Source organism: Callithrix jacchus, chromosome 7 (assembly GCF_049354715.1).
Source record: "Callithrix jacchus isolate 240 chromosome 7, calJac240_pri, whole genome shotgun sequence".
In the NCBI taxonomy this organism is placed as follows: Eukaryota; Metazoa; Chordata; class Mammalia; order Primates; family Cebidae; genus Callithrix; species Callithrix jacchus.
In genome coordinates, this window is record NC_133508.1 from 131,672,531 (window position 1) to 131,700,084 (window position 27,554).

The 27,554-nt window shown below is 44.2% G+C and overlaps 1 protein-coding gene and 1 pseudogene across 46 annotated transcripts in view; both read right to left on the reverse strand.

Moving 5' to 3' along the window:
- BCAR3 (BCAR3 adaptor protein, NSP family member) overlaps positions 1 to 27,554 on the reverse strand; it is a 314,925-nt gene that overhangs the window by 227,847 nt on the left and 59,524 nt on the right. For all 46 annotated transcript variants that reach the window (XM_078332552.1, XM_078332534.1, XM_078332564.1 and 43 more), the window contains one exon: positions 22,756 to 23,056. In XM_078332552.1, coding sequence (XP_078188678.1) covers positions 22,756 to 22,846 — 91 coding nt within the window. In that variant the 5' untranslated portion in view covers positions 22,847 to 23,056. The remainder of the gene's footprint in view (positions 1 to 22,755; positions 23,057 to 27,554) is intronic.
- LOC144577124 (uncharacterized) lies at positions 120 to 22,646 on the reverse strand (annotated as a pseudogene).

The window sequence follows — 27,554 nt, forward strand, 5'->3', positions numbered from 1 at the left end:
TTGAAGGAAGGCTGGCTTTCGAGAAAGCAGAAAAAGTGGTCAAAACTATTGCCTGTTGACTCTGGCAAGATTTGTTTGTTGTTTGTTTAGGAAAAGAACAGTGTACTGGTTATATTATAGCCCTGGCAATATTTTTTATCACTGTGAGCTTTACCTCTCTATGTGATATTTCACAGATGGCCTGTGATGAATCATGTGATGCACAGTGCTAAGTTAATCTCTTTAATGATAAGAATGCTATTTACTTGTATTAAGCTTTAAAATTACAGTTTAAATGTGAATGTTTTTGCATTCATTGACTCAGGTAGGCTCGTCTTTAAGAACCTTTGAAGTAGGTCTTATCTCTACCTACTGTGAAGAAATAACCTCAGCGACGTCTTGCTCAAAGTCTATAGCAGGTGAATGATAGAGCTGAGATTCAAATCCAGATAATGTGTTTCCAACCCGTGTTTTATGTATTCCACTCAGGCTGTGTTACGCCAACTTCATAACAGTGAAGAACAAAGATGCAGCTACACTTTCAATGTTGACATCTCAAGGGTATGGTGGCCAGTTTCACATTGTTGGATGGGATGTCTCACTGGCTGAGAGAAGCCTATCTCTTGGTAGTGGAGACACATCAACCTTTCTCTCTTTGTTGTGTCTTCTTGACTGGTGAGGCAGCCATTGCGCAGAATTTTGTCTGCTTTAAGTAGGCAGACCCTGTACTGCATGCGTGTGTGTGCGTACACGTACACACAGACACACACATGACTAGGACTATTCCAGACTTGGCAGGGGTAAATACATCCATCTGGTGCTTTAATAGGCAGCCCAACCCAGTGACTTCCTGAGAGCCCACAAGTGTCATTTCTGACTGTCTCTGTCTAAAGACCAGAGCACCTACATGCTGCCAAGGTTGGCTGCTGGGCTGGTTTTGGGATTCTTTTGCATTATGGGCTTATGGGTACTTTACTGTGACTTAAATCACAGGAAATCTTGCAGAGAAGAGCAGATAAGAAATGCTCCCACAACCTTGCTCCCTTCCCCAAACACACACACATAGAAACACATAGACACACACACTCACACACACACACACACACACACATCCTTCTGGAGCCCTGCACACCTACAGCAGGCACTGGCTCTGTGACTAAGATGCTCCACCCAGGGAGTCAACTTTGGCAGGTGCCCAGACTGTGACATGGGCCACTGAACTGCTCATTTGTCATTCAAAGCCAAGGACTTTTCACCCCTCAGCAAAGCGTTTCTCAATCAAAACGCTTATTGAACTTAAAACTGAATGGCCATCTAAAGGGTGGGACTAGCACTCCCACAGTCAAAGAAATGAAACTTTTGCTTTATTGATGCTGAGTCTTGGCTCAAGGTTTCAAGGCTGGATGAAATTCCGCCCCGTAATTGCAAACTTGCAGAACTGCTCAGTCAGCTTTCCGAGAAAACCATGCCCACCTCCTACTGGATTCCTCCAGCTTTGGTGTTGTCAACACAGAGATCACTGAGAGTTGAACTCTAAATTGCGGGCCTCCATTGTTCCCTGAACACAAAGGGCAAGATAGAGAGTAATCAGATAACAAGTAATGAAATTACGGTTACGGGTGGAAATGCCTTCCATTTCTACAGCACTTCATCTTTCTGGAGAGCTTGCATGATGCGATTTGACCCACACAACATATCTCAGAGGTGAAATTGAACCAGACTTTCTCTTTTGTCCCCATTGTACAGATGAAGAATCAGAAATATATAAACATAGTCAATGATGATTCACATATATGACAGTGGTCCCATAAGATTATAACAGACCTGAAAAATTCCTGTTGTTTAGTGATGTCATAGCTGTGGCAATATTGCAGCGCAGCACATTCCTCCCGTGTGTGGTGATGCTGCTGTCATAGAGAAGTCATAGCCAGTCACAGAGAAGTCTAGCACATACAGGTATGTAGAGTATACCATAATTGATAATGATAATCAATGACTATGATACTGGTTTATGTGTTTATGATACTGTAATTTTATGTTAACTTAGTGTGTACCCTACTGAAAAAAAAGGTAACTGTAAAACAGCCTCAGGCAGGTGCTTTAGGAGGTATTCCAGAAGAAGGCACTGTTATCCTAGGAGAAGACAGCTCCATGTGTGCTGCCCCTGAAGACCTTCCAGTGGGACAAGATGTGGAGATGAAACACAGTGATACTGATGATCCTGACCCTGCCTAGGCCGAGGCTAATGTGTGTGCTTGTGTCTTAGTTTTTAACAAAAAAAGAACTTAAAAAGTAAAATAATTAAGTAAAAAATTTAAAAATATAAAATAACTACTGAACATGGATATAAAGAAAGAAATTACTTTTGCACATCTGTGTAATGTGATTGTGTGTTAAGCTAAGTGTCAGTATGAAATAATCAAGGCCGGGTGTGGTGGCTCACACCTGTAATCCCAGTACTTTGGGAGGCCAAGGTGGGCAAATCACCTGAGATCAGGAGTTCGAGATCAGCCTGACCAACGTGGAGAAATGCCATCTCCACTAAAAATACAAAATTAGCTGGGCATGGTGACGCAGGCCTGTAATCCCAGCTACTCAGGAGGCTGAGGCACAAGAATCGCTTGAACCCGGGAGGCATAGGTCATGGTGAGCTGTGATTGCTCTATTGTACTCCAGCCTGGACAACAAGAGTGAAATTCCATCTCCATCTCAAAAAAAAAATCAAGGGAGGGGGAGGTGGGGAGGGATTGCCAGGGGAGAAATACCAAATGTGGGTGAAGGGGAGAAAGCAAACAAAACACACTGCCCTGTGTGTACCTATGCAACTGTATTGCATGCTCTGCACATGTACCCCAAAACCTAAAATGCAATAAAAAAGAAAAAATCAAAAAGTTAAAAACATTAAAACATTTATAAAGTTAAAAAGTTAATGTATTATTGAACAAAGAAAATAAAGTTTAAAAATAAATTTGGTGTAGCCTAAGTGTACAGTGTTTAGGCTACTAAACTAAAGTCTACAGTAGTGCACAGTAATGTCCTAGGCCTTCACATTCGCCCACCACTCACTGACTGACTCACCTAGAACAACTTCCAGTCCTGAAAGCTCTATTCATGGTAAGTGCTCTATACATGTGTACCATTTTAAATCTTTATATTGTAGTTTTACTGCATCTTTCCTATGTTCAGACATGTTTAGACACACAAATACTTAGCATTCTGTTACAGTTGCCTGTAAAGGTTTGTAGCGTAGGAACAACAGGCTACACCATACAGCAGACGCATACCATCTAGGTTTGTGTAAGTGCACTTTATGATTTTTGTACAACAATAAAATCACCTAATAATGTATTTTCCAAAATGTATCCCCATCATTAAGCTACATATGACTGTATATAAAAAGATACAAAGTGAAGAGGTATGTGCGTTGTGTGTGTGCGTGTGCATGCGGGTGCATGCAAAAGGTAGGAAACATTTAATCATTTAAAATTATCTCAGATAATATCTGATGACAGGGGCTTTTGTACCATTTAAATATTTTGTGTGGTGTCCCATCACAGGGTTATCTGGACTCACACTGACTCCAGGGCTCAAGCCAGAGTGGGAATTCCCACAGCAGGAGCCAGATTCCTACTGCAGTTCACCTCCCCCTGACAAGGGGAGAATATGTCCTCCATTTCATGGGCTTTGTGGCTCTCCTGTCTAGAGCCTCTGACAATTTCAGTGGATTGTAGAGAACTGCCAATAGCACAGACAAAATGAACAGAACTGATAAGCAGGATCTGAGAGTGATCTATAACCTAAAAGAACCAAATTAAGCTCCTCTTTAATCGCTCGCAGTGGTCTAGAATTGTTTTCTTTCCCCCTTGTGTGTTAGTGCCCTTGGTGGCTTGCGTTCCCCCTCTTTTAGAAAACAATGTCTGGCCCAGGGTCACCCAAAGGCTGTTATTAGAGTGCTCACTCTTAATCCCTTCCCAAGCCATTCTAGCTCCGTAATACCACTCCCTTGTCTAATAATCAACACCCCACCACCCCCAAGTCATCCAGAGTCCTCCTTTGCATGGGACACGAGTGGCTGGTGCTTCATGCTAGGAACCACCCTGATGGCTAACTGAAGAGCCCCGCACCACTTTATGTTATACAAATTCTTGTAAATTTTGCATTTCATTTCTCCTATTCTCTGGGATCTCTTAAAGGTAGGGGAAGAGCTGATAAAGCAAGTCAGTATATGTGCTAACTTTCAAATTCCAAATAAAATGGTTATAAAACATATTTTTTTAAATTACATTTGAACAAAAATCTTAACAGAAACTGAAGGGGCCTTGGTTAGTTCCTAAGAGGTAATATTCCATTTGGAATAGAAGTGTATCTGTGCCCATTGTTCCTGTTCCATAAGGAACACTCCAGAGAATGCCCAGGTACAGCTTCTGGGAAGGGTTAGAATGATTTTTGGCACCAACAGCACTCAGAGAGTCTCAAGGCTTTGATGACTAGTCCCTGGCATTCCAATTCCAAGTGCTATGTAATGGTTATCCCCAAATGGGGAGATATTTTGTAATGCCTGGCCTTACAAAATGTACACTCTAGGCCTCTAGAGTTGCCTGGAATGGGAGAGGCAGAGATGCTGAACTGAACTAGCCTCTTTGGAGTCAGGAAGGGGTGGGGAGGACATGCAGGCATGTCCCCTTACTAGCTGTGGATCCAGTTCAGCACCCACAGTAGGAAAGTCTCTGCTGGTTGGGGTCTGTTCTGGGTCTGATGGGCAGGTTAGTGTGTTTAGCCTCTGGAATCCATGTTGAGGTACAAAGAGGAAGACCTTCACTCCTGTCTACTGTCATAGTGAGGAGTGGTCTTCCAAAAGGGGCACATAATCATGGGGCCTGAGGACTGAAGCCCAATCAGAGAAGTGGGGCCAGGCCTACCTGCTGACCTCTCTTCTCCATACCCCTCTTCTCCCACAGAGGAGCAGAACAGACAGCAGCTGTCCCCATTTTCTCTTTTCTCTGATGTTCACTTTGCATTCACATTACACTCCACTGAGACAGCTGCTGGGAAGTCTCACTGCACCAATACCCAGGCCAACTTTCAATAGAGAGAAGCAATGACTGGGAGGGAAGTTTGCCTGGGCAACAAGGAGTAAGATCATTTTACAATATGTGTTTGGTTAACTGTTGTATAAATAGTTGACCCTTCAGAGAGCATCATGACTCCTCTGTACTTCTTTTTCTCTCCTCTTTCTCCACTTGGGAAGAGGCAATCCTGCATGGGCTGCAGAGGGCAAGGCAGGCATCCTCCAGAGTCAACTCTTCCTTCCCCAGCGCATTCGTTCATCACCCTCCCAACTTCTTGGACGCACAGTCTCCAGGCATTGCTTCTCCTACCATACAGCTTCCTCATGCAGAATGCACATGCTGGCCCCTGTGCTGGCAGCCTCCTGCCCATTGTTTCTAAGTGCCATGGGTCAGGTTGTCTGGGAAACAGACTTTGGGAAGGAAATTTATGTGCAAATGTGCTCTTGGGAACAACACCCATGAGGGAGTGAGAGAAGGAGGCTCTGACACAGGGTTGAGTAGTTGACACAATTCTACTAGAGGCCTCAGCAGATCTCACAGGAAGTTCTGAAGCCAAGTTGGCCCTTTGGGGATGTCCTGAATGGAGGGAAAGGAGGAGACCTTGGTACCACTACAGCTCCCATTGGCTGAGGGCAATTCCCAGGGAGGAATCCAACAGAAGGCAGCACTCCTAAAGTCAAGAGACAAGTGTCTTGGTTCATAAGGGAGATCTGGGCACCTCTCCAGGACCTGCTCCTGTCAGAGATCAGAGAAAGAGGAGTATAAAGCTGTGGCTTCTGGTCTGCACTGCTCTAGGTCAATGCCTTGGCCTGATCCATCAGGATACAGGACTAGGGGAGGACAAAGAAGAGTTTTCAGAGAGTCCTGTCAGTGGCTGGAAAAGAACAAGTGTCAGCTGGAAGCTGCAGGGCAGACCTAGTATGAAGAACTGGCTGTCATCTTATAGATGGAGTCCTGATGACCAGTTTAAGCCTAAGAGGACAGTTCCAGTGCAGACAAAGAGTTGGTTTGGGAAACACCCCTAATTGGGAGCCAGTTCTAAGATGGTCTAAATCTATGAAACTTTTACTAGATTCCCAAAGGTGAGTATAACCTTACTCTGCTTTGCACATAGTGTATGTCATTTTTAAAGCATAGCAGACTCATAGGCACTGGATGAGGAGAAAAGCTGAGAAATGTTCTTGGGAGCTGAGAGATATTGACCAAAGCTAGGAGTGATGTCTGCCTATCAGCATTCACCATACCACTTCATCAGGTCCAATGTGGTTCTCTGCTCTCTGTTCACTCCCTGGGGATCATTGCCACCTATCTTCATTTATCTACTGCATTTGGGAGGAGGGACAGTGGGTAGCCACTGAGGAGAGGCCGTTTGAAAACAGAATAGGAGAAAAGTCCAACTCTCTGCACTGTGAACCTTTCTCAGGCCATCAGGGAGGTGGTTGGTCAGATGCCAGGGAATGGTGGAAAGTTCTGGGCCTGCATGCCCCAGCCAAGAGCATTTAGTGTATAACTGTTAGCACCCTGTTACCCCTCGCCCAACACTATTATGCAAAATTAGGTATAACCCCAGCCGGACATTATCCCCAAACTAACCTCACAAGCATACACACAGGCTGATGCAATCCACAGCCTGCGGCACCCTTAGCCAGCCCCTGACAACAATGTTTAAAGCGTGACCAAGGGTGAAATATTGCCTCACGGGTCTGAAAAGGCTTTTGCCACCAACAAAGAACCATTATGATAACAGGAAGGCGCCGAAAGCTAAGCATAGTATAGACAGGAAAGATCTCTCTTTCTCTACGCTTCACGAAAAAGAGAGAGGTTTTTAACCCTCCAGTGTCTGGCTAATTTCCTAAGCAACACTGGCCAATGGTAACTGCAGCTCCACACTGAGCTGGTCATTCAGGAGGGGCAGGAGCAGTTCTTGGCTAGAAGGCTGTCGGCTGGACGCCACCAGGGGCGGCACCTCTTGTGTCACCAAGTGGCCTCTATGGGTGCTAGGGAGTGTGGAGCCAAGAGTGCCACTGGGGCCTCACAAACAATTCTTGTTTCTTAAGTTTCCTGCTTTTTCTTCATTTTCATGCCAACTGCATCAATCAGACATTTAAATAACCAAATAACAAGTGTTTCTGGAAAGCCCACTAGGTCTAAGCATCACACTAAATGATTCAGGGGAGAGAAGGAACATACCTGCCCTTGTGTTATTTGGAGGGAGAAGATAAGTACATATAAGAAAGAGAAAATGATAGCACAAAGAGCTGCCATGAGTGCACCGGAAAGCCACACAGGAGGTGCTGTTGAGGTCCAGGGCTGGAACAGACCAATGACTCACTGTCTACCATGGTCCACGTGGACCATTAGTCAAGTCACATGCCTTGCTCCTCTCTAGCCTCAAAGGTGGCATGAAATGAAAATCTGGTCAATCAGAGACCTCTATTCCTTGGGCCACAGTGAAAGGTCCAGGGATGAACTAGACTCATCCAGTGAGTGGGTCAGTAGGTGAGGGAAAGCTTTCTGGAGGAAGGCTAACATAAACTAGGTGTGAAAGCAGCAACAGGATTCAGATTAAGAAAAGCAGGTGTTCTTGGCAAAGACCCAGCAAGAACCTGGCATACAAAAGGCCACAGTAAATGAATGAATAAATATGGTCCACAGGGAAAAAAAAAGGCATTTTTGGAGTTTTCAAGCTAACCATTCAGAGAGGTCATCTAGGAGAGATATGGGGGAAGGGAGGGTTGAACAGAAAGATTAGAATCAAACAAAGTCTTGCACTAGGAATTAAGGTATTCAACTTTGATCTTTTATGATTTTCAGTGGGGTCTCAGTTATAAGGTGATAAAGGTCTGACTTCAGATGAGACTCAGTGAGAAATGGGAGCAGGAGGGTGTCTTCCATGTATAAAGCATGATAAAACATGGTAGCAGGTGCTTTACTCATTCCAGTGAGGATGGAAATGAAGGGACAGATATGAGAGACATCATGAAGACTAATAAAATAAAGATAAATTTGAGGAATCAAATTTTGATGCTGTTGTGGTTGCATTAGATTTAGTTGCAAATGGTGGAAATCGATATAAATTAGCTAAAAAAAAAAGAGAAAAAAAGAAGGAATGTATTAGTCATGTCACTAGGAAGTGTAGGGATGCTTCTTGCCGCAGGCACAGCTCCACTCAAGGCCAGGCTCTTTCTGTGGGCAGGTGAGTGTCCTAGGCAGCCCCAGACTCATCTCCCAGCAAACACAGGTGAGCTTTCTCATGACCTCTGGTAGAAAGGTCCCAGGAAAGACTCTGATTGGCCAGGCCTTGGTCAGGAGTTCATCCCTAGACCTACACTGTGGCCCAAGAAATGGAGGTCTTTGATTGACCAGATTTCCATTTCATGCCACCTTTGAGGCCAGAGAGGAGCAAGGCATGTAACTGATGGTCCACATGGACCATGGTAGACAGTGGAACCTAAAAGGGAAAATGAGCCACTCTAATTGGAAGGATTGAGATGGGACAGCATGTAGGACACTCAGAAATGATAACTACTGAGGTTCTATGCTGGGGCCATTAACACAAATATGGAAAGCAGGAATTTAGGGTCAAGGAGATGATTTTAGACATGTGGAGTAGAATGCTGCTGGGACAGAGCTGGTGGCAGGAGTCTTCCCCCTGTAGAGACACAAGGCCGAGATAACAGGGCGTGTGGAGCCTCTACTCCCTAGAACACTCAATCTCCATAGCAGTTTCTTCCAATTTCTGCTGACCCCAATGTCCTGAACCAGTTTAGTCTTTACAAAACTGGAACCAGTGAACGCAACCAGTGTAGACCTGCTCAGAGAGGAGGCCTTGCCTCCTGAGGCTGAAGTTCCAACCCTAATTCCCCAATTCACCCAGCCCTTCCCCACATATTAATGCCTAACACCTCAGTAGGTGACATCCTATCACCAAAGAACACTCCAGCTCAGGCAAGGGCCACCCTGGACATGCTGAAACCACAGGCTGGTCTTTGGCTGAGATATTTTCTCTGTTTTCACCATGAGAGTAGGTGCAGGTGGTAACCCAGACAGCCCTGGAGACAGATGAACTACCTATCTTGAGAGCACCCAGCCCTGCAGTTACTGTGTGCCCTCAGCCATCCCAGCTGGGGCAGCCATGGCAAACCCCAAGCTCAAGCCAGCCAACCTAGCATGAATGTGGTCTTCTAACGTTTCACTTTGATGGGTAATCTGAACATCCCCAGGCCACCTTCCTGTGGATCCTGTTTAATTCAAAAGAAATTCAATAACATGAAGATCATGTTCTTACCCCACTTGCCTACATGCCCATGGGCCAGTCCATTGATTACATCAGTAGCATCCTCCCTGCTATTCCTGTCTCCTTCCGGTTTTCTCTCATTGATTCCCTCACTGAAGAAGCCACTTAAGGGTACTATACTGCTGTCCAGGCTGTCAGGGTTTATCATAAGAGCACCAGCAACTGGGCCCAGGGTGCTGACTTCCTGCAAGAGTGGGGATCATGGTCTTCTCACTGACTCTGTGCCACACCTTGTCACGAGGGTCCCACGGCAGCAGAATATGTGCTCTAAGTGTCACAAAGACCCTCATGAAAATAGCTCTTTAAACTTTTTCCTCCAAACTGTCTCTCCACAGGGGTCGAGAACAGAAGCACCAGGGACCAGGCTGAGGACAGACACATCTTACTCCTCCATGTTCCTTCTCTCACTTTCATGATGCACAGTTAACAAACAAGAGAGGTTTCCACCTCCTTTGCTAAGAAATGAAAGCCTCCCTGCACATCAACTCATGCTAACAGACCCCCTGAAGAGTCACTGTCCTCAGCTCTGCTCCATGCACCATCCACATACATGGCAGACAAAACTGCCAATCAAGGCTCTCCACCATGCTGACCATAGGATTGGGTCAGAACTCAGAACCATGCTGCTGAGAGCTCTTGTACAACCAGTGTCAGCAGCAGTGGATACAGACAAGTTGGCATGGGCAGCAGGAGGACATGCACTGATGGCCATACCTGGCTGAGACCCAGAGCCAGGCAAAAGCAGGCCAGGCCACAGACAGACCTGACTGTGCTATGAACTCATGCTCCTCTGCTGAAATGATACCCTTCACTCCTGAACCCAATTATTGTCAGGCACTACCAGATACCCCATCCCCAACCCCAATACTCTCTGAAAAACTCTTGTGCTCTTCAAAATTGCTTCCTCCTCCCTCCTCTCTGCAAAGATGGCCCTTCAAACCCCAGCCTGAGCCCAACCTCTTTCCCAAAGCCTCTTCTAGTCACCTCACTCAGACACACTCTCTCTCTCCCTCCTGAACCATAGTCAGTTAATCTCCCAGTCCCCTCAATTCCACCTCAAGGTCCCTCAAATCTCCTCTCTTCTCTCCACCTTAGCTCAGGCTCCCCCATGTCTTGTCTAATGACTGCTCCTTGCTCGTTCTTCCTGCCTTCTCTCTTGCCCCTTTCAATCTCTTCTCTACACTGCAGGGTTCATTGTAATCTCAAACTCCCAGACTCAGGCAATCCTCCCACCTCAGCATTCAGAGTAGCTAGGATTACAGGTGCACATCACCATACATGGCTAATTTTTAAATGTTTTGTAGAGTAGGGATCTCACTATGTTGCCCAGGCTGGTCTTGAACTACTTGCCTCACGTGATCCTCCTGCCTTGGCCTCCCAAGGTGCTGGGATTACAGGCATAAGCCACTGCACTCAGCCTGCTAACACTTATTTTTGAGTGCTTACTGCATGCTAGGCTCTGTTCTAAGTGCTTACATGCAAAATGTGTTGAAACCTCACAGTAACCTCAAGAAGCAAGCATTATTTCTCCCATTTCATAAAGGAGAAAACTGAGGCCAAGAGAGATTAAGTAACCTGCCCAAGGTCTCTCAACTAGTGGCAGAGCCAGAATTTGAACTCAAGCCTCCAGGCTTTAAATTTCACACTCTCAAGCAATGCACTGTAATTATATTGCTTTTTAGTTGTTCTCTAGTCTTCTTAGCTCATTTTCTGGCTCCTGCCCACCTCTCTCTCTGGACTTAGCAATTTTCACTTGACCACAGGCAGCTTTGTTCTCCCTTCCACCCCAATGATATGCCAGTAAATGTTTAACATTGGTTTTCTGGAAAATAAAGGCCTGACTTGCAGCATTTGCCAATTTCCATAGTGTAAATGCCCCCACCATGGCTGATTTCAAGTTATGAATAGACGTCACTGAATGCAGAGTTAGGAAGAGAGGTGCACAAACAGTCCGTGAGCTGAGCCTGCAGGAGCTGGCTCTAGCACACCACTGATGCGATCCAGCTCTGTCACCCTCCATGACTCCACTCATCAAGGATGGAGTACCTTGGACCTCACGCACCCATTCAACTCATCACATGTAGATCTGGAAAGTGCTGTTGAAAGCCTGCAGTCATTTCTTTGTCCACCACTGACAGTCTTAAGGCAGGACTGAAGGCTGCTGTCATTTCCAGACAGGTCCCTCTCTCCTGCTTGCCACAGCAGACTTGACTCATCACAGCCCCTTCCCTCCTTCACCAGAAGCACCCCACCCCACTGCCTGTGTCTGTGTGTCTGTGCTTCTCAATCCACCCACACTTTTGGGGGCCCATCTCTTTTCATTCCTTCTTGTGATGATATTTCTGGAATATGGATGTCCGTAGGTTCCTCCCAGTCAGCTGCTCTCGGGACTCCTTGATCTTCTTTCTCCACAGACCCAACAATTCCTCCATGTCTCAATCTCTGACTGACACCACCATTCATTGCATCAGAGAAGCCAGAAACATGGGCATGATCTGAGACCTCCTTCCCCTCTCCCACCCCAGCCCAGGTACCAAGCCCTACAGAGTCTACCCTTGTGACATCTGTGGCCTCAATCTCCTGCCTCCCATGGTCCCATCTCTGCTGCAGTCTTCACCATTCTCTTCCTGAATTGCTACCACAGCCTTCCACCTGCATGCCTCTGCTCTGGCCCATCCCCACATCGCTACCAGGAGACCTGGGTCCCCACAACACTGGGCCTGCCCCTCCTGCTCCTCTCCTCAGTGCCCAGGGTGTCCAGAATCCTTGCCTCTCACCTGGGCTTTCACACTTACCTGGGTTCTTCAGTGTGGGGGACCTGGTTGGAATGCTTCCTCTCTTCAGTTTTGGTCTCCAGCCTCCTTTGGGTGCTATCTATACCCCTGATTGAGCACTTCTGCCTCCTAAGTAGGAGTCTGGGTCCAGAGGTGTCCTCTTGCCCAGTCTACCCCAGGCCACATACACAGTCTTGGGGGAAGGTGTCCACCCCCATGCAGCACACATGTGTGTTTGCATCTCCTGTTTAAGTGGGAATTTGTTCTTATGCCAGGTAGCCTTAAGGATTGAGCTGTCCCTGCTCAGAGGCCAGAGGATATCCCCAAGGCCAGGATGAACTGCAGTGGACATCCTGGGGGCTACTCCTAGGGGAGGTGGCTAAAGATGGGTACAAATCATAGCCAGGACGCTGTATTTTCCTCCCAACTCCTAATTGAAGATCAAGTGGTTTACCCAAAGCAAGTACTTGCTCTCCTTTGTGCGTCCCCAGTGCTGTGGACAATAACCATTCCTAGTAGGTGTGGCTTGGGAGTAACATTTTCTTAATAAATATTTAATATGGGTATTACCAAAGAAAACATTCACCACATAGGAATGATCAGTTTTCACAGCCTCACAATCCAGTGTTAATATTAAAACTACCTACTGAGACCACAGCACATTTCCCTGGTACTGATTTTTTTTTTTTTTTTTAAATGAGACGGAATCTCACTCTAGTGCTAGGTTGAAGTGCAGTGGCGCAATCTTGGCTCACTGCAATCTGCTTCCTGGGTTCAAGCAATTCTCCTGCCTCAGCCTCCTGAGCAGCTGGGACTACAGGTGCATACCACCACACCTAGCTAATTTTTGTATTTTTTAGTAGAGACGGGGTTTCACCATGTTAGCCAGAATGGTCTCAAACTCTTGACCTCATGATCCGCCTGCCTTGGCCTCCTAAAGTGCTGGGATTACAGGGGTGAGCTGGCCTTGGTTATTCTAAATCTTGTGGGACCTGGGGCCATCTCTAGGATCACCAGTTAGCATCTCTTTTCTTTAAACCACTCTATTGAGATATGATTGACAGGTAGAAATCTGGATAAAGTTAATGTATACAACCTGATGAATCTGTAGATATCACCTACGAAATCATCACCACCATCCACCAAGGCTATTCATTACCTCTCAAACTTTCCTCCCACTCCCTTTATTATTATTATCATTATTTTTGTGTGTGTGGTAAGAACACTTAACATAAGGTCTACCTTCTTAGAAAATTTTAAGTATACAATATAGTATTCTAAGCTATAGGTACTATGCTGTATAGTAGATCTCCAGAACATATTTGTCTTGTGTAAGAGAAACTTTGTACCCTTTGACCATCACCTCCCCTTTCCCCTTCTGCCAATCCCTGGCAACCACCATACTACTCTGCTTCCATGAGTTTGACCAACATCTTTTTTTTTTTTTGAGCTGGAGTCTAGCTCTGTTGCCCAGGCTGGAGTGCAGTGGCACAATCTCCACTCACTGCAGCCTCTGTCTCCCAGGTTCGAGTGATTCTCCCACCTCAGACTCCTGAGTAGCTGGGATTACAAGTGTGCACCACCACACCTGGCTAATTTTTGTATGTTTAGTAGATACAGGGTTTTACTATGTTGGTTAGGCTGGTCTTGAACTCTTGACTTCATGATCTGACTGCCTCGGCCTCCCAAAGTGTTAGGATTACAGGCATGAGCCACCTCGCCGGGCCAGCAACATTGTTAAATGCAGTGCCAGTTCACAGAGATGTGTGGGATAATAAGTTTATAAAATGACCCCGTAGAGAAAGTTTCTTCAGAGGAAATCACATTGGTGACCTCTCCTGAATCATCTAGAGCCACTTGAGCCAGTGAATTAAAAGCTCTTCGTAGAGCAGTGAAGACGTGTCATAAATGCATTAGGTGACATTAAGTGTGCATGTGTTTGGGGTAGAGTGTTGGAGGACTGTGCTGTGCAGTCTCGGAGGTGGTGCTGACCATGACTGAGCTATCCAGGGTCCTTCCTCCAGACTGAGAGGCAAGAGCGTCCAGATAGTGGGCAGCCAGAGCTCTCTGAAGGTCCCTCTTCCCAGATGAATTTTCTGTCTGACTGCAGGAATGCTGGGCTCTTGTTGCCTGGTTTACTGAATGCTTGTTGCCTGGTTCACTGAATGCTGGGCTCTTGTTGCCTGGTTCACTGACTGGGGGCCACAGCACACATCCAGCCTGAGCCTGAGCATGGCTGCCTGCCCACACTCCCAATGCCTTCCTGTTTCTTGGAGTCCACTTCAAGTTATTCAGATAACCAGAGTCTCCTCCATCTTCACCAGATCAGCTGTAATCTTGTCAGGATAAACCAATTGTGCTGGATCTTTTAAAGTCTATCTGTTGGAGGTTTCCAGGGAATTTATTTAGTGCTTATCTGATTAACTGGGGCCAATTCACTAAGCTTCCAAGTAATGAAATCTGCTTTAAGCCTCAAGACATTGAAACAAAGAAACTTAGACAAAGATGGCTGAGATAAAAATTTATAGTACAACAAAGACTATGTTGTAGAGACTGTCAGAAACAGAAAAAGCTTAGGACAGAATTTATATAGCTCTAAGGGTGGGGAGCAGGGCAGGTAATTCAATCCTAAGTGGCAAATGTGTGACAGAGCGAAAAAAGGCCTCCTTTTCTATTTAAGTAGCCAGCATGTCATTGTTTTTGAAGTAGTTGACTGATTTTTGAATCTGCTACAAGACTGTCAAGATCCATCTTAAACACAGGAAACCAAGAATGGTAGTTACGGAGGCAGGGCAGGAACTGAGCAGAAGGAAACAAGACTGGGAGAAAGCATTTTTGCTTTCTAAGAATATTTCTACTTTTTGGCTGGGTAGGGTGGCTCATGCCTGTAATCCTAGCACTTTGGGAGGCCAGGAGTTCCAGACCAGTCTGGACAACATGTTGAAATCCTATCTTTACAAAAAATACAAAAATTAGCCAGGTGTGGTGTCATGTGCCTGTAGTTTCAGCTACTTGGGAGACAGGTGGGAGGACCACTTGAGCCTGGGAGGTCGAGGCTGCAGTGAGCCATGATCACACCACTGCACTCCAGCCTGTGCGACAGAGTGAGATCCTGTCTCAAAAAAAAAAAAAAAGAGTTTATACTTTTTGGGTTTCAAACTATATGAATATCTATGCCTTTTGAAAATTAACCATTTCCCGTTTAGAAAATAAAATTGCGGCTCACTGCCTGTGCTCATTTAATTTTACATAAATGCATTCCTTGAGGCTGAAGGAAATCTGATTTTCAGTATTAAAATAATATATAAAAACTGTCCTTGGAGTTATTTCTAAACATAACATCTCTAATCCTAACGTAACAGAAATATATATGACATTATATTAGGATTAGAGACAAGAGTATTCTCGAGGCAAACAGGACATGGGTTAAATGGAAAAAAACAGTTTTATTTACATTGTTATTTTGAAAAATAATATAACATCCAAGACAACATTTCAATTAGGCAGATTTTCTGAAACCAGATAGGGGTTACAGAAGCACATACTTCTAGTTTTGAAAAACATCATTTATCAAAGAGTTCTGAGCCTCTTGGTTTGTGCTGTCTTAGTCTAGGCCTTGAAAAAGACAGGGACGTGGCAGGGCTGGTGCCTGTCTTCAGGCTTTGCCAAGTTACACTCAGTGAAAATCAATGTGATGTGCTGGGACTACATGGTGAGCAAGTGTCTATTTGCAGGGCTGTCAGATTACAGTCAGTGGCCAGAGCAACAATGAATGACCCCATTTGCAGAGAGATGGTGTGCTGGAGAAGCCAAGTGCCAAGGAGGAAGGCTGGCAGAAACTCTGCCCTAAAGACTGAGTGAAATGTGTGTGTGTGTGTGTGTGTGTGTGTGTGTGTGTGTGTGTATACAACAGCCCAATGAAAAGCAGGTATACAAATAGGAAGAAACAAACAGTGGAATCCATGCCCATGCCCAAGGGTGAGATAAGTGAAGAAAGTAAATTGTGCCCTGATGGGTTTGAGTTCAAAGTGTGGGGTAGAAACCCATTTGGGCAAATCAGACAGGCACTGGCCACTCAGCTGAGCTGGAAAAGTGTCTGTGGGAAGATGCCAGGAAAAACACCATCGCCCACACATTTAAGGAGGGGGATGCGCTGAACCTTGGTAACCAGGAGAAGTTAAAACCAGAGCCGGAAGTGCAATGTGATCACCCAGAGGGAGAATGCACAAACAAAATATGAAGGGGAAGAAAGTTTAATTAAAAAGTCAGCAGCAATGAGAGATTTAATTTCAGTCATGTAGCCAGCCCAGGGCCCCTGTGGGGAAGTAGAGATATCACAGGAAGTGAGGCTGGAGGGGATGCTAGAGGCCTCTCATTTCATGGAGATAAGGTATCTGGCAGCCTGTAGAACAAACAGGGACCTGCCTGGGAGAGATGCAGGTACCTCTCAAGCCATAAAATCCCTCTTCTGGTCCCCAGCAAGCACTGATTCTGCAGTAGGTCACTGGAGGGGACTGATCAGTGACAGATTAAAACAATCCCTTTTGGTTCAAAGGTCATCTCTGCCACCCTGCTCAAGGATAGCAGGCTTCAAGACCTGAGATCTGAGTGTTGCCACCTTTATCCCCAAGGGCCTTTGAGCACGGCCCAGAAAAGGCCCTGGAGCTGTCAGGTAAAAAGAGCAGGGGGTCTGTTGGGTAAAAAGAGCAGGCTCTGTAATTTCCCAACCCTGAGGGAGGAGACAGAAGGAGCAGCAGTATAACTTCCCGAAAAGCATAGCTGGCAAGTATACCCACACCGTTAGGGTGCAACTCCCTTAACTAATTAAAAGGCAGAGCAGTAGGAATTTCTGGATTGCTGCATAAGCAGCTCTTGGGGAAAATATGCTCATGGTATTGCAAACACAGGGCTCCCTCTTCACTTCCAAGAGCCAAGTCGGACATAGGTGATTACAGTTTAGGACTAAATATGTGGGTAGGAATGTGTGTGTGTGAAGGAGGTGGGTGGAGAAGAACTCAGCCAGAGAGAAATGCAATGTGATGGAAATACTTAAAAAGGCTATGATCCTCTCTCTGATTCCCCTTGAGGACAGAACAATAGGCAAAGGACTCAAATTGCACCACCAGAGAATTAGTGTGGCCATTAGGAGAAAAAAAAATCCTCCAACTTATAAGGGAGCGTTTTTGCATTTTAATCTCTAGAAGGTGTTTTCCTCTCTTTCTAAGTATAAAGCATTATTGTTTGAGTTTAACTCCACTTGGAGAAAGAAAGATGGGCCAAATCAACACCAAGAGTGTTTTCTGCTTTATGAATCTATGAAAAGGAAATTTTTTCCAACTCTTTCCTCATAATAACACTCTATCAATGTAGAAAACTCCTCTGGTACAGAACTTTCATATCTTGGATTGGGGATCCCAGAGGGACCCCAGCTGACAGGATGCCCTTAGAAGACCCACTTGTGGGCCACCAGGAGAGTTATTTGATGAGGGTGTTGGGAATGTAGCTGTGCTGCAGGATGTCAGATAAAACCCTGACACCAAGAAAGAGGACAAAAGCAGCGTGCCCCCTTTGTCTTCCCTGGGGAGGGCCCAGTGGAGGCTGGACTTTATCCAGAATAGTGATGGATTGCACTGTCTGGGCTTATGAGACAGAAACGGGAAAGGCTTTTGAGCAAGATAGTGGGGGACAGAAGGTGCTCAACAGTCCCTTGGCCCAGCCTCCACTGGAAATCAATCCCAAGTCCTTGCTTGAGATGATTTTAAATTGAAACAGCAAAAGAATACTTCAATGCATATAACAGAAGAGCCTGTGATCCTGCTGCAGGAGTGCCCTGCCCCGTCCCCACCATAAGGACTACCAGAAAGGTACAGCAACAGTAATGGCAGAGGCAATGACAGCTCACGTAGTCCACCAGGAGACAGTGCAGAGAGTCCCTCTGTTCTGATCCTGGCTTTGGAAAAACTTAAATGGTTGCTAAAAATCTGTGTGGGCCCCCTTGGACTCTGCAGGTAGAAACTGGGCTATGCCTTCAGTGGGCTTGGGGCTCCAGTAACTCTACAAGGAGGGAGCTCAGAGGCAAACTTTTTTTGTTGCCACTATGTTGCCCCTTTCTGACTGTGCCCCTCAGGTAGGAATTGAGAAACGAGTTTATATATATAGGATGGTATATAGCCTGGGAGCATCCCCATTAACATACAGAGGGGCTGGGTAGAAAATGCCTACATTAAAATATAAGGAAACTAATGTTTCAATAGGTTATTAGCAATTTATCTAACTAGTAGTTGGTGGGAGGACTAAGCCATAGGCAAGGAGTTATTGGGGAGGCAGGAAAGACATGGGGCTTTCTAGAGAATTAACTAGGTCCTACTAACAAATTGTATTTCAGGACCACAGACAGCAGCATAGGAGCACCATTTTGGTGCACACTCCCCACCCCATTTAGTTCATCTATGCCAGTGGCGTCATCTCTCACCCATTAAACCCAGTCCAGGCTCTCAGTGGAAGCTCTGAGGAACTTCTGAGGCTACACAGAAAATAGTCTAAAGACCACTGCACTATGCCTTTCACACAGGAATGATAAATCAATTATCTTCATTCTCAAGTCCAGTTCTCATCCAGTACTAATAATACTAATGTTTATTAACCATTTACTATAGCCATGTACTATGTTTTCATTTTATCCTTATCCTCATCTTTCCATTTCTCTATCAATAAAATGGATATAATAATGGAATTAACCCAAGGTTAATGAGGAAACTGAGAGAAGCTGAAACATGAGAAACAGCAAAATTAAGTGACTTTTTCTAAGGTCACACAGGCAATCTGATTCCAGAGCCCATCTCCACAGCCACCCTGTCAGAGTTGTTTCTTGAACTTTACATATGGAATTCAGGCAAAATGGTAAGAGACACGACACTTAATAGGGCAACTTGGCATATGAAGTCATCAGGGATCCAGAAAAGCATCTGCTTTAGTGCCTAGGAACTGAAAGAGTTCTGTTTCCTATTAAGATTCTGCCTCTTTTCATTATCTGCAAAAATTAGCAACAAGTTATATAATGTCTCTATGTCCCTTTTTCCTTTCCCAGTGGAACAATGAAGTAAATCAGGCATCAAGGCCAGATTTGGAATAGGTGAAACACTCTAAAGCTGCTAAGGCAAATAAGCCATAAGTTAGCATGTCTGTTTAGTTTTCTAAATTGTGTGGTGTTGTGTGTGATTCTCTCTAGATGAGAGAATCACAGATTTTTAGAGCTGTCAGGGACCTGCAGATCTTAAAATCCATGTTCTGCAGCATCTTTAATATTTTATCTACATGAACACCTCATCCAACACAAGAATCCTTCCAATCACATTCCTGAGATGGCACAGAGGTCTTTCAGGGCCAGACTGCTCCTTGGGTCACCAGGAAGCCATCCCTTCTCCTTGGTACACCCTTCCTCTACCAAATGTACCCAAATATAGCACATCATAGCATTTTCCAAACCTGTTTCTTAGATTGCACCATGTCCATCTCCTTCCTACCAGAGACACTATTTGTGTCCCTGGTGAGGCCAGGGCAAGTCATATCCCACTTCCTCCTGGCAGCACTTGGAAGGAAAGTGAGTTATTATGCCTCTCACAATGCTCTTTTTTCTAGGCTTCCCTGTCCTAGCTTCTTCAGTTATTTGTAATTCAGCCTTATTCCCAGAGCCCTCATCATCCTTATCACTCTCCTCTGAATGTACTTGGGTTTGTCACTTGTTCCCTTTGAAATGCCTAGCCTTCCACTTACATTATGAGAGGCATAATAACTCCCTTCATGCCAGGGGCTGCCAGGAAGAAGTGGGATATGATTTGCTCTAGCCTCATCAAAGGTGAGGATTATGGATCAGTAGAGTACAAGAGATAGTATGGACAGGTAAGCAGGGGCCAAAGCATGAGAGACATTGTATAAGATTCTATGCTGAGGGCAATGGAGAGCCATTGAAGGCTTTTAAGCAGGAGAGTGACATAAACAAATTTGGATTTTAAGAAAAATCACTCTGACTACAAGTTAGAGGATTGGAGGAAAATGTGAGACTGGGGGCAGGAGATGCCATGGCCAGACTAGGGCATAGTAAAGCAGGCCTATAACCTCCTAGCTTGTATCAATGCTGCCAGTGATGGTGAACTATACCAGCAGCCATGGCTCACTCTTGTTTCACATTCAGCTCAGGGTAACAGAGCCTTTTCTATAGGAATAGCAATGTTAGCTCTTTCCCAGCATCTGTCTCTGCAACCAACTGTTTTAAATCTAATCTTGTTAGTTTCAGCTCTTCTTTTTGGGCTATTGAAATCTTTGTGCATCTTGATCCAACCTCTTCTTTTTTACTTAAGAGGAACTACTGAAAGATTTGCTGAAGGGCCATGGATAGTCATGGGTGGTAGGGATAATACTGAACCCAGGCTTTCTGATTCCTAAACCAGGCACCCCTGGTATTCTGCCTCTCTAGGAAATTGATCTGTTTAAAGGAACTAGAATCAAGATTGACTAGAAGATTGACAGGTTAGTTGGAAAAACAGGTTTTAGCTTACAGATCCCAAAGGCAGGGAGAAAGGACCCTATATCCCTTTCTAATGTTTCCTCCTATTGACTAAAAGATGCCTGAGTTTGAATCTAAAATCCACAGGGATGGCATTACAAGTCTTCAGGCAGCTGAAAGTCACAGTTGTTCAAATCAATCATTGTGGCACTTGACAATGTCAAAAGGCTTAAGAGAATTTCATAGGTGAAAAAAGTACCTTACAAGCTAATGAGTGCTTAACAAAAGCTTCTCTATGGAGCTGAACTAGTTCAGAACATAAATGCTGTTTAGGGAGACTGGACAGGAAATGGGACACCACTATGCAGGTGGGAAGAAGAACGGGGTAGACAGAAAACTTCCATGTGTGATTTCCCAAGAATCAGTGTCTGTCTCCTGGGACCTAATCCACTTGGTCGCTGGACAGAATTTATTTCCACAGCCCCATGAAACCTGGTGACTGGACCCTGCTCATGAAAGTCTTGGACCAAGCTCCAATTGCACAATCAGTTAGTGCCCAGTGCCCATAAAGTCTAGGACTGGCTTTCCACATGGTTCTGGATATTAGCAGTGAACTGTGTCCAAAGCTTTTTCCCAGCCTGACCAGTATCTTCTAGGTGAGTCAATTCCTTCACCCAAGCTAGCGCACCTCCATTAGTTCTTTTTTCTTGTGTTTTCTTGATATTAATGCTTTAAAAAAAACAAAATAAAACAAAACAAAACAAAAAAACAGAACAGCCTTCTCCTTCTAGACAGCTCATTCTGCATCTCTTGTGTTGGCCTTGCAGGACTTCCACTCAACTCCTTCTCCATTCACCACTTGAATCCCCACCTCAAGTCCCACTAAATCAATCATTTCTGAGTAGCCTCTATTCGTAAGCCAAATGCTGTTGAAACATCAAAGTTGTCAGATGATCAAGAACTTTGCTGGTCCCTTTAAAGTAAGCATATGCTTGTCTTTCAATAACTATTAATTGTCCAAATTTCACATAGGAATTTAAAAGCAATCAGGAGTAACTCCAAAATATACTCCTCAGGGAGAGACTACATAAGCCTATATCAACTTTTCAAACAGGCACATGAGAATTATTTTAAAAAGGACAAGTGGCCAGGTGCAGCAGGCTCACACCTGTAATCCCAGCTCTTTGGGAGGCCAAGATGGGTGGTTCACGAGGTCAGGAGATAGAGATTATCCTGGCCAACATGGTTAAACCCCATCTCTTCTAAAAATACAAAAATTAGCCTGGTGTGGTAATATGTGCCTGTAGTCAGTCCCTGTAGCTACTCAGGAGGCTGAGGCAGGAGAATCACTTGACCTAGGAGGTAGAGGTTGCAGTGAGCCGAGATCGTGCCATTGCACTCCAGCCTGGGCAACAGACCAAGATTCCATCTCAAAAAAAAAAAAAAGAAAGAAAAAGAAAAAGACAAGCAAACCAAATCATGTGCATTTTTCTCCCAGCCCTGATACTTACTGTCCAGGCTATAAGGGAGGCCCCACATAGTCTGTACTGAGACAGCTGTCCATCTCCCAAGCCCTGTCCCTATGGTCTAACAAACCTCTCAGCAAAGAGATGGCGTGAAGTTATCTATGCCATTCAGGAGATTGGATGGCAAGAGCTTTACTAAGCAGTCAATGACAGAATACTTTTTCAAAGAGCATTTTCTATAGCTTTCTATCTGGTTTCTCACACATCTTCAATGACATTTGAAAAGCTTTGTTGAAGTGAAATGTATTTGTCTGTGGCCAGATTACTCAAATTGCTTCTCTTCCTTGCCAGAAAATTCCAAAATCTGGCAAGAGATGTCTTGTATAAAGTCCCACACAGCAGAAAAGAAAAGCCATGCTGACACAGAGGACTTCCAGAGGATTAAACACAAACCACATTTTAAAAAAATAGAGTATGCTAAAATAAAAGCTTACTCTGGTTATCCACTTTCAGAGAAGCCACTAAACCATCAGAGGCACTGGTGCTGCACAGTAGCATCTTAACTTGGACACACCGCCAACTGAGCAATTGCTGCAGCAGGTAAATTTAATTGAGTTTAATATCCCTCAGTTCCAGAATCTTTCAACGCCAGTGCCTGCGAACTTACCTAACGACAGGAGGCAGGTGAATCTCTTGGTGCTGATGCTTTTATCTCCCCTGGGCTGGGGCATCATACAAGAGGGGATTCGGGGGTGCATCAAGCACCCTCAGCCGGGGAGCAGCTGTGCACTTTCAGGCACTGGTGCGCTGGTGCTCTCCACGTGCCTCGAGAGCCAGGCATGCTCCTGACTGCTCCAGCCTCTACCTGACCAGCACTCGTGCAGGTGATGAGTCACAGGGTAATGCAGACAGGTCCAGGATGTTTGTTGTGTGCTTGCTTCATACCATGGAGCGCTTCCTGTCCTGAGCTGGAAGGATAAAGGAGGGGCTTTCTTAAAAGATGCATATTTTTTAAAAAAAATTCATTTTCTATATGTGTTCAAGAAGGGATGTGGCAGGATTATCTCTAAGAAGAAATCACTGGAAAAAAAGTGCCTGCCAATCAGGGAGCGATTTGAAATAAATATGATTTCCCACATAATGGAACAAAAAAGAGGAGGATGTGTATTTGCTGCTATGAAAATGTCTCTAAGATATATTGCTGGGTGGAAAAAAAGCAAAGTTGCAAACACACTTAGGCTTACAGTGAGGTCCAAATCATGCTTATTTTTGTATATGCTTAGAAAAATGTATGGAGTAATTCACAAGAAACTTGAAGCAATGAAGACTTTAGGAATTAGAACGGCAGAGGAGTGATCTTAATTTTTCTGCACTTTTTGAATTTTCTTTTGATTCTGTGTATGTATATAGCATTTTATAATAAAAAGGGGTTTTAAAAAATTCCTTTCTTGCCTAATGAAAAATATCCTTTTCAGCTAGCCAGGTGCTTCCTACAAACAAAAGGTCTTCATCAGCAATCAAGCTGCAGTGAGTAAGTTTGAAAAGAGAAACTTCATTTTCTAGGAAAGTATCTAGAACAGCAGATGTCAGTGAGGGTGAGGGAGGGAGGTGTCCTCAGCAGTGTCAGGTAGGTCCTGATACTTCCCAAGCTGAGAAGCATTAACTAAACATACTGCATGTTAACTCTTTTTAATTGTATAGGCTAAAAAATGTCTGCATATGAAGCAGAGAAAATAATATAATGAATTTCCATGTCCCCACCACCAGGCTTCATTAATTAACTTGGCTAACTTTGTTTCATATCCAACCCACCCCGCTAGTGTCTTCCCATCCCCAAACATGCCACTTTATCTGAGTAAATGTATTTCTGTAAGTTAAAGACTCTCTCTTTTTTAAAACATTACCACAATATTAAGACTTTTTAAATTGTCAATAGCCCTTTATTTTATTAAATATCTAGTATTTAACTTTTCAAACAAAATCTATATATTGTATTCAGTTGTTATGAATTTTATGTCCATTTTATTATAATTTACAGAGCTGTCTCCTGGAATTTCCTTGCAATTTATTTGTCGAAGAAACCAAGTCATTTGTTTTGTAGAGTTTCCTGCATTCTCGGTCTTGCTGATTCTACTGCCTGAGGTAGTTTTTAACATGCTTTTCTGTACTCTCTACTTCCTGTAAATTGGTAGGTAGATCTAAACTTAGTTTGATTTGTGTCTAATTCCTTGGCAATAGGTGGTATACTCTGTCAGAAAATACATAAAGTCTGGTGTCTTCTTATTTGTGATCTAAGCTGCCCCTGATGATTATTACTGGTTGAACTGTGTTCCCCAAAAAGATGTGTTGAACTTTCAACTATCCACCAACCCTGTGCCTGTGATCATGGAAACAGGATTCTCACAGACAGAATCAGGTTAAAATGAGGTCATACTGAATTAGGGTGGGTCCTGATTCAGTCCTTATAAGAGGACAATTTGAACACAGATAGACACAGGTAGAAGATAGTCATGTGACCATAGAGGCAGAGAAGGGAGTGATGCTTCTACAAGCAAAGGAATACTGAGGATGGCTCACTGGCAAACAAAAAAAAAGAAGTCTTTTCTAGCGGCTTCAGAGGAGCACAGCCCTGTCAGTATTTTGATTTCTCATTTCAGCCTCCAGAGCTGAGAGACAATAAATTTCTCTTGTTTTGAGTTTGTGATACATTGTTATGTGGCAACAGGAAACTAATACAATTATTGTTACCTAGAATAATTGTTTCTTTAATGCCTTGTAAATAATATTTCTTCTGCTGCTTTCTTCTTCTTCCTCTTCCTCCTCCTCCACCGCTTCCTTCCTTTCTTTTTTTTTGAGATAGTTTCACTCTTGTTGCCCTGGCTGGAGTGCAATGGTGTGATCTCAGCTCATTGCAACCTCCACCTCCCAAGTTCAGGCAATTCTCCTGTCTCAGCCTCCCTAGTAGCTGGGATTACAGGCATATACCACCATGCCTGACTAATTTTGTATTTTTAGTAGAGATGGGGTTTCTCCATGTTGGTCAGGCTGGTCTCAAACTCCTGACCTCAGCCTCCCAAACTGCTGGGACTACAGGCATGAGCCATTGCTCCCAGCCTCCTCCTCTTCTTTCCTTCTCCTCTTCCTCCTCCACAGGCATGCACCATTGTGCCTAATTAAAAATTTTTTTTTGTAGAGATGGGAGTCTCGCTATGAGAAGACATGTCCTGAGGGGTTTACCTTTTGGGTGGAGGCCAAGGGCAACAGGAACCGGAGTCATCTAGGACTAGCCAGTGGCAAACTCCTGGGCTCAAATGATCCTCCTTCCTTGGCCTCTCAAAGTGCTGGGGTTACAGGCATGAGCCACCACACCCAGACCAATATTTCTTCTAAATTATTGGCTAGAACACTCCTCTGGAAAGAAACATTCTCTCCTCCACCATTTGGTTACCCTGAGGTTCAATTTATATGGCAAAGGTAGATTCCTTTTCTTTACTTTCCTGTTTTTGGAATAAAGAGTTGGTTCCCTCTACATCCAAAGGTGAACAATTGTCTTTTTTTTTTTTGAACATCATTATAAACTTGTGAATTTCCAACAGGATTCATGTGGATTTCAGTCCTTTTCAGTTACTCTTATTTATGTTCACATTGTCCCATTTGTGGCCAGTGAGAGCCTTGACAAGTTGACTTCTGAGTTCTGTTGACATGACCCCTGGGATCTCTGACACTTTCCTCACTATTTGGTATATCATGTTTCAGACTCATCATATTGCAATTCCTGCTCTGGACCATCCATTTCTGCAAGAAACCCTGGTTCCATTTGATGGGAAACAGAATTGAGAGACTACAAACCAGCACTAGGGGCATGCCCTGCATTTGACTAGTCATTGTTTCTAGGTCTTAATAGTGGTCAGAGCTAGGATAGATTTTTTTTAAGATATTAAAATGTATCATCAGTTTATACTAACATATTTCATTCAAATTTAAAATTATAGAATTTTTACTAATTTTTAAAATTTTATATTTGCAAGTCTTTTATAGTAAAAAATCTTGGTTTCTTTCAACATTAACCAGTTAATTACTTATTTGGTCAGTCCTATACTATATATAGTGAATAGTGACAGAATAATAATACCAATATTATTACCAACAACTTGATTACTAAAATCATGGAGTCCTTTTTTTTTTGCCAACCAAACCAGCAGCAGCAGTGGAATGGTTATTTTTGCCTTAGGATAATCTTGTTCTAAGCTTGACACAGCCCTGGTTTTACCCACGACTCACACTTCCTACTGGGTTCCCAGGCGCCTGGCAGTTCTGGCTCCTCCAACAAGACCCACTTCTCTAGAATCAGGGATTTTTCCCTGGTGTCCACTTTTCTCCAACCCTTCTTTTCCCAGCCGAATCCTACTCATCCTGCAGTTTAATACTCAGGTATCATTCCTCAAGAGAAGCCCTTCTGAAGGTAACACCTCCCCTGTTGTGGTTCTCATTAAACCATTATACAATCATGTTTAATTATCAGTTCCTTCACAACATATAGGTTCTTGGGAAAGGAGGGTGTCTAACTGTCTTTGTTATTGAAAGCCTCAAACTTTGGTGTGGGGTCATGGTAGGAGCTCAATTTTCTGATACTAATCTCAGGTTCTGATATCTTGGCCAACATCAGAAAATGCAGTTAAGGAGGAAGGCAAGATGGGAGGAGGAGTTGTGAGGGCAAACAGATTCTAACAGTCAGATTTTACTGTCTAAAACTTTGAGGGAGAAATGTGGATGCTGAGTTTTAGGCAATTCATTTTTGTACAGGAAGCATGGTGAAAAGAGGCCACCCAATAGTTAACAAAATCTAGTATTAGAGTAGCAACAACTTCTAATTGAAAGATGCCATTCCTAAAGTCCAATAACTTGGCCAGGGCTATAAACAAATACAGGATGAGTCGGTGGACATAAGTAAAATGAAGAAAAATAAAGCAAGGCAAGAGGATAGTGAGTGATGAGTAGGGCTATATGGGTACTGGGGTCAGAGAAGGCCCCTCTTTGAGGGAAACTTGGTTGAAGAAGAAAGTGAGCCATGCAGATACCTAGGGGAGGGGTGTTCCAGAGTAGTATTAGTCATGTTGACAGAATGTCATTAGAAACCTGAGCCTCTTCCTTCAGTGCTTTTAAGTAATTGCTTAGTGCGTAAGTTGTTCAGGAAATGAGAACAAACTCACCAATGCACGTACTCCTGGATAGCAGACATTCTGCTAAAGGATTTTGCAGCAAGGGAATGGCATGTGGCAGCTGCAATACCCACCTCCAGGCCAGCAGGGCCTCTCATGCACACCTCCTCCCTCCTCCCCCAATCCCAGGATGGGAACAACCTGACCCCAGTGCTTCATTTACAATTTGGGATCAGCTAATCCTAGGTGACTCCAGTTCTAGGATTGTTGCCCTTGGCCTCCGCCCGAAAGGTAAACCCCTCAGGAC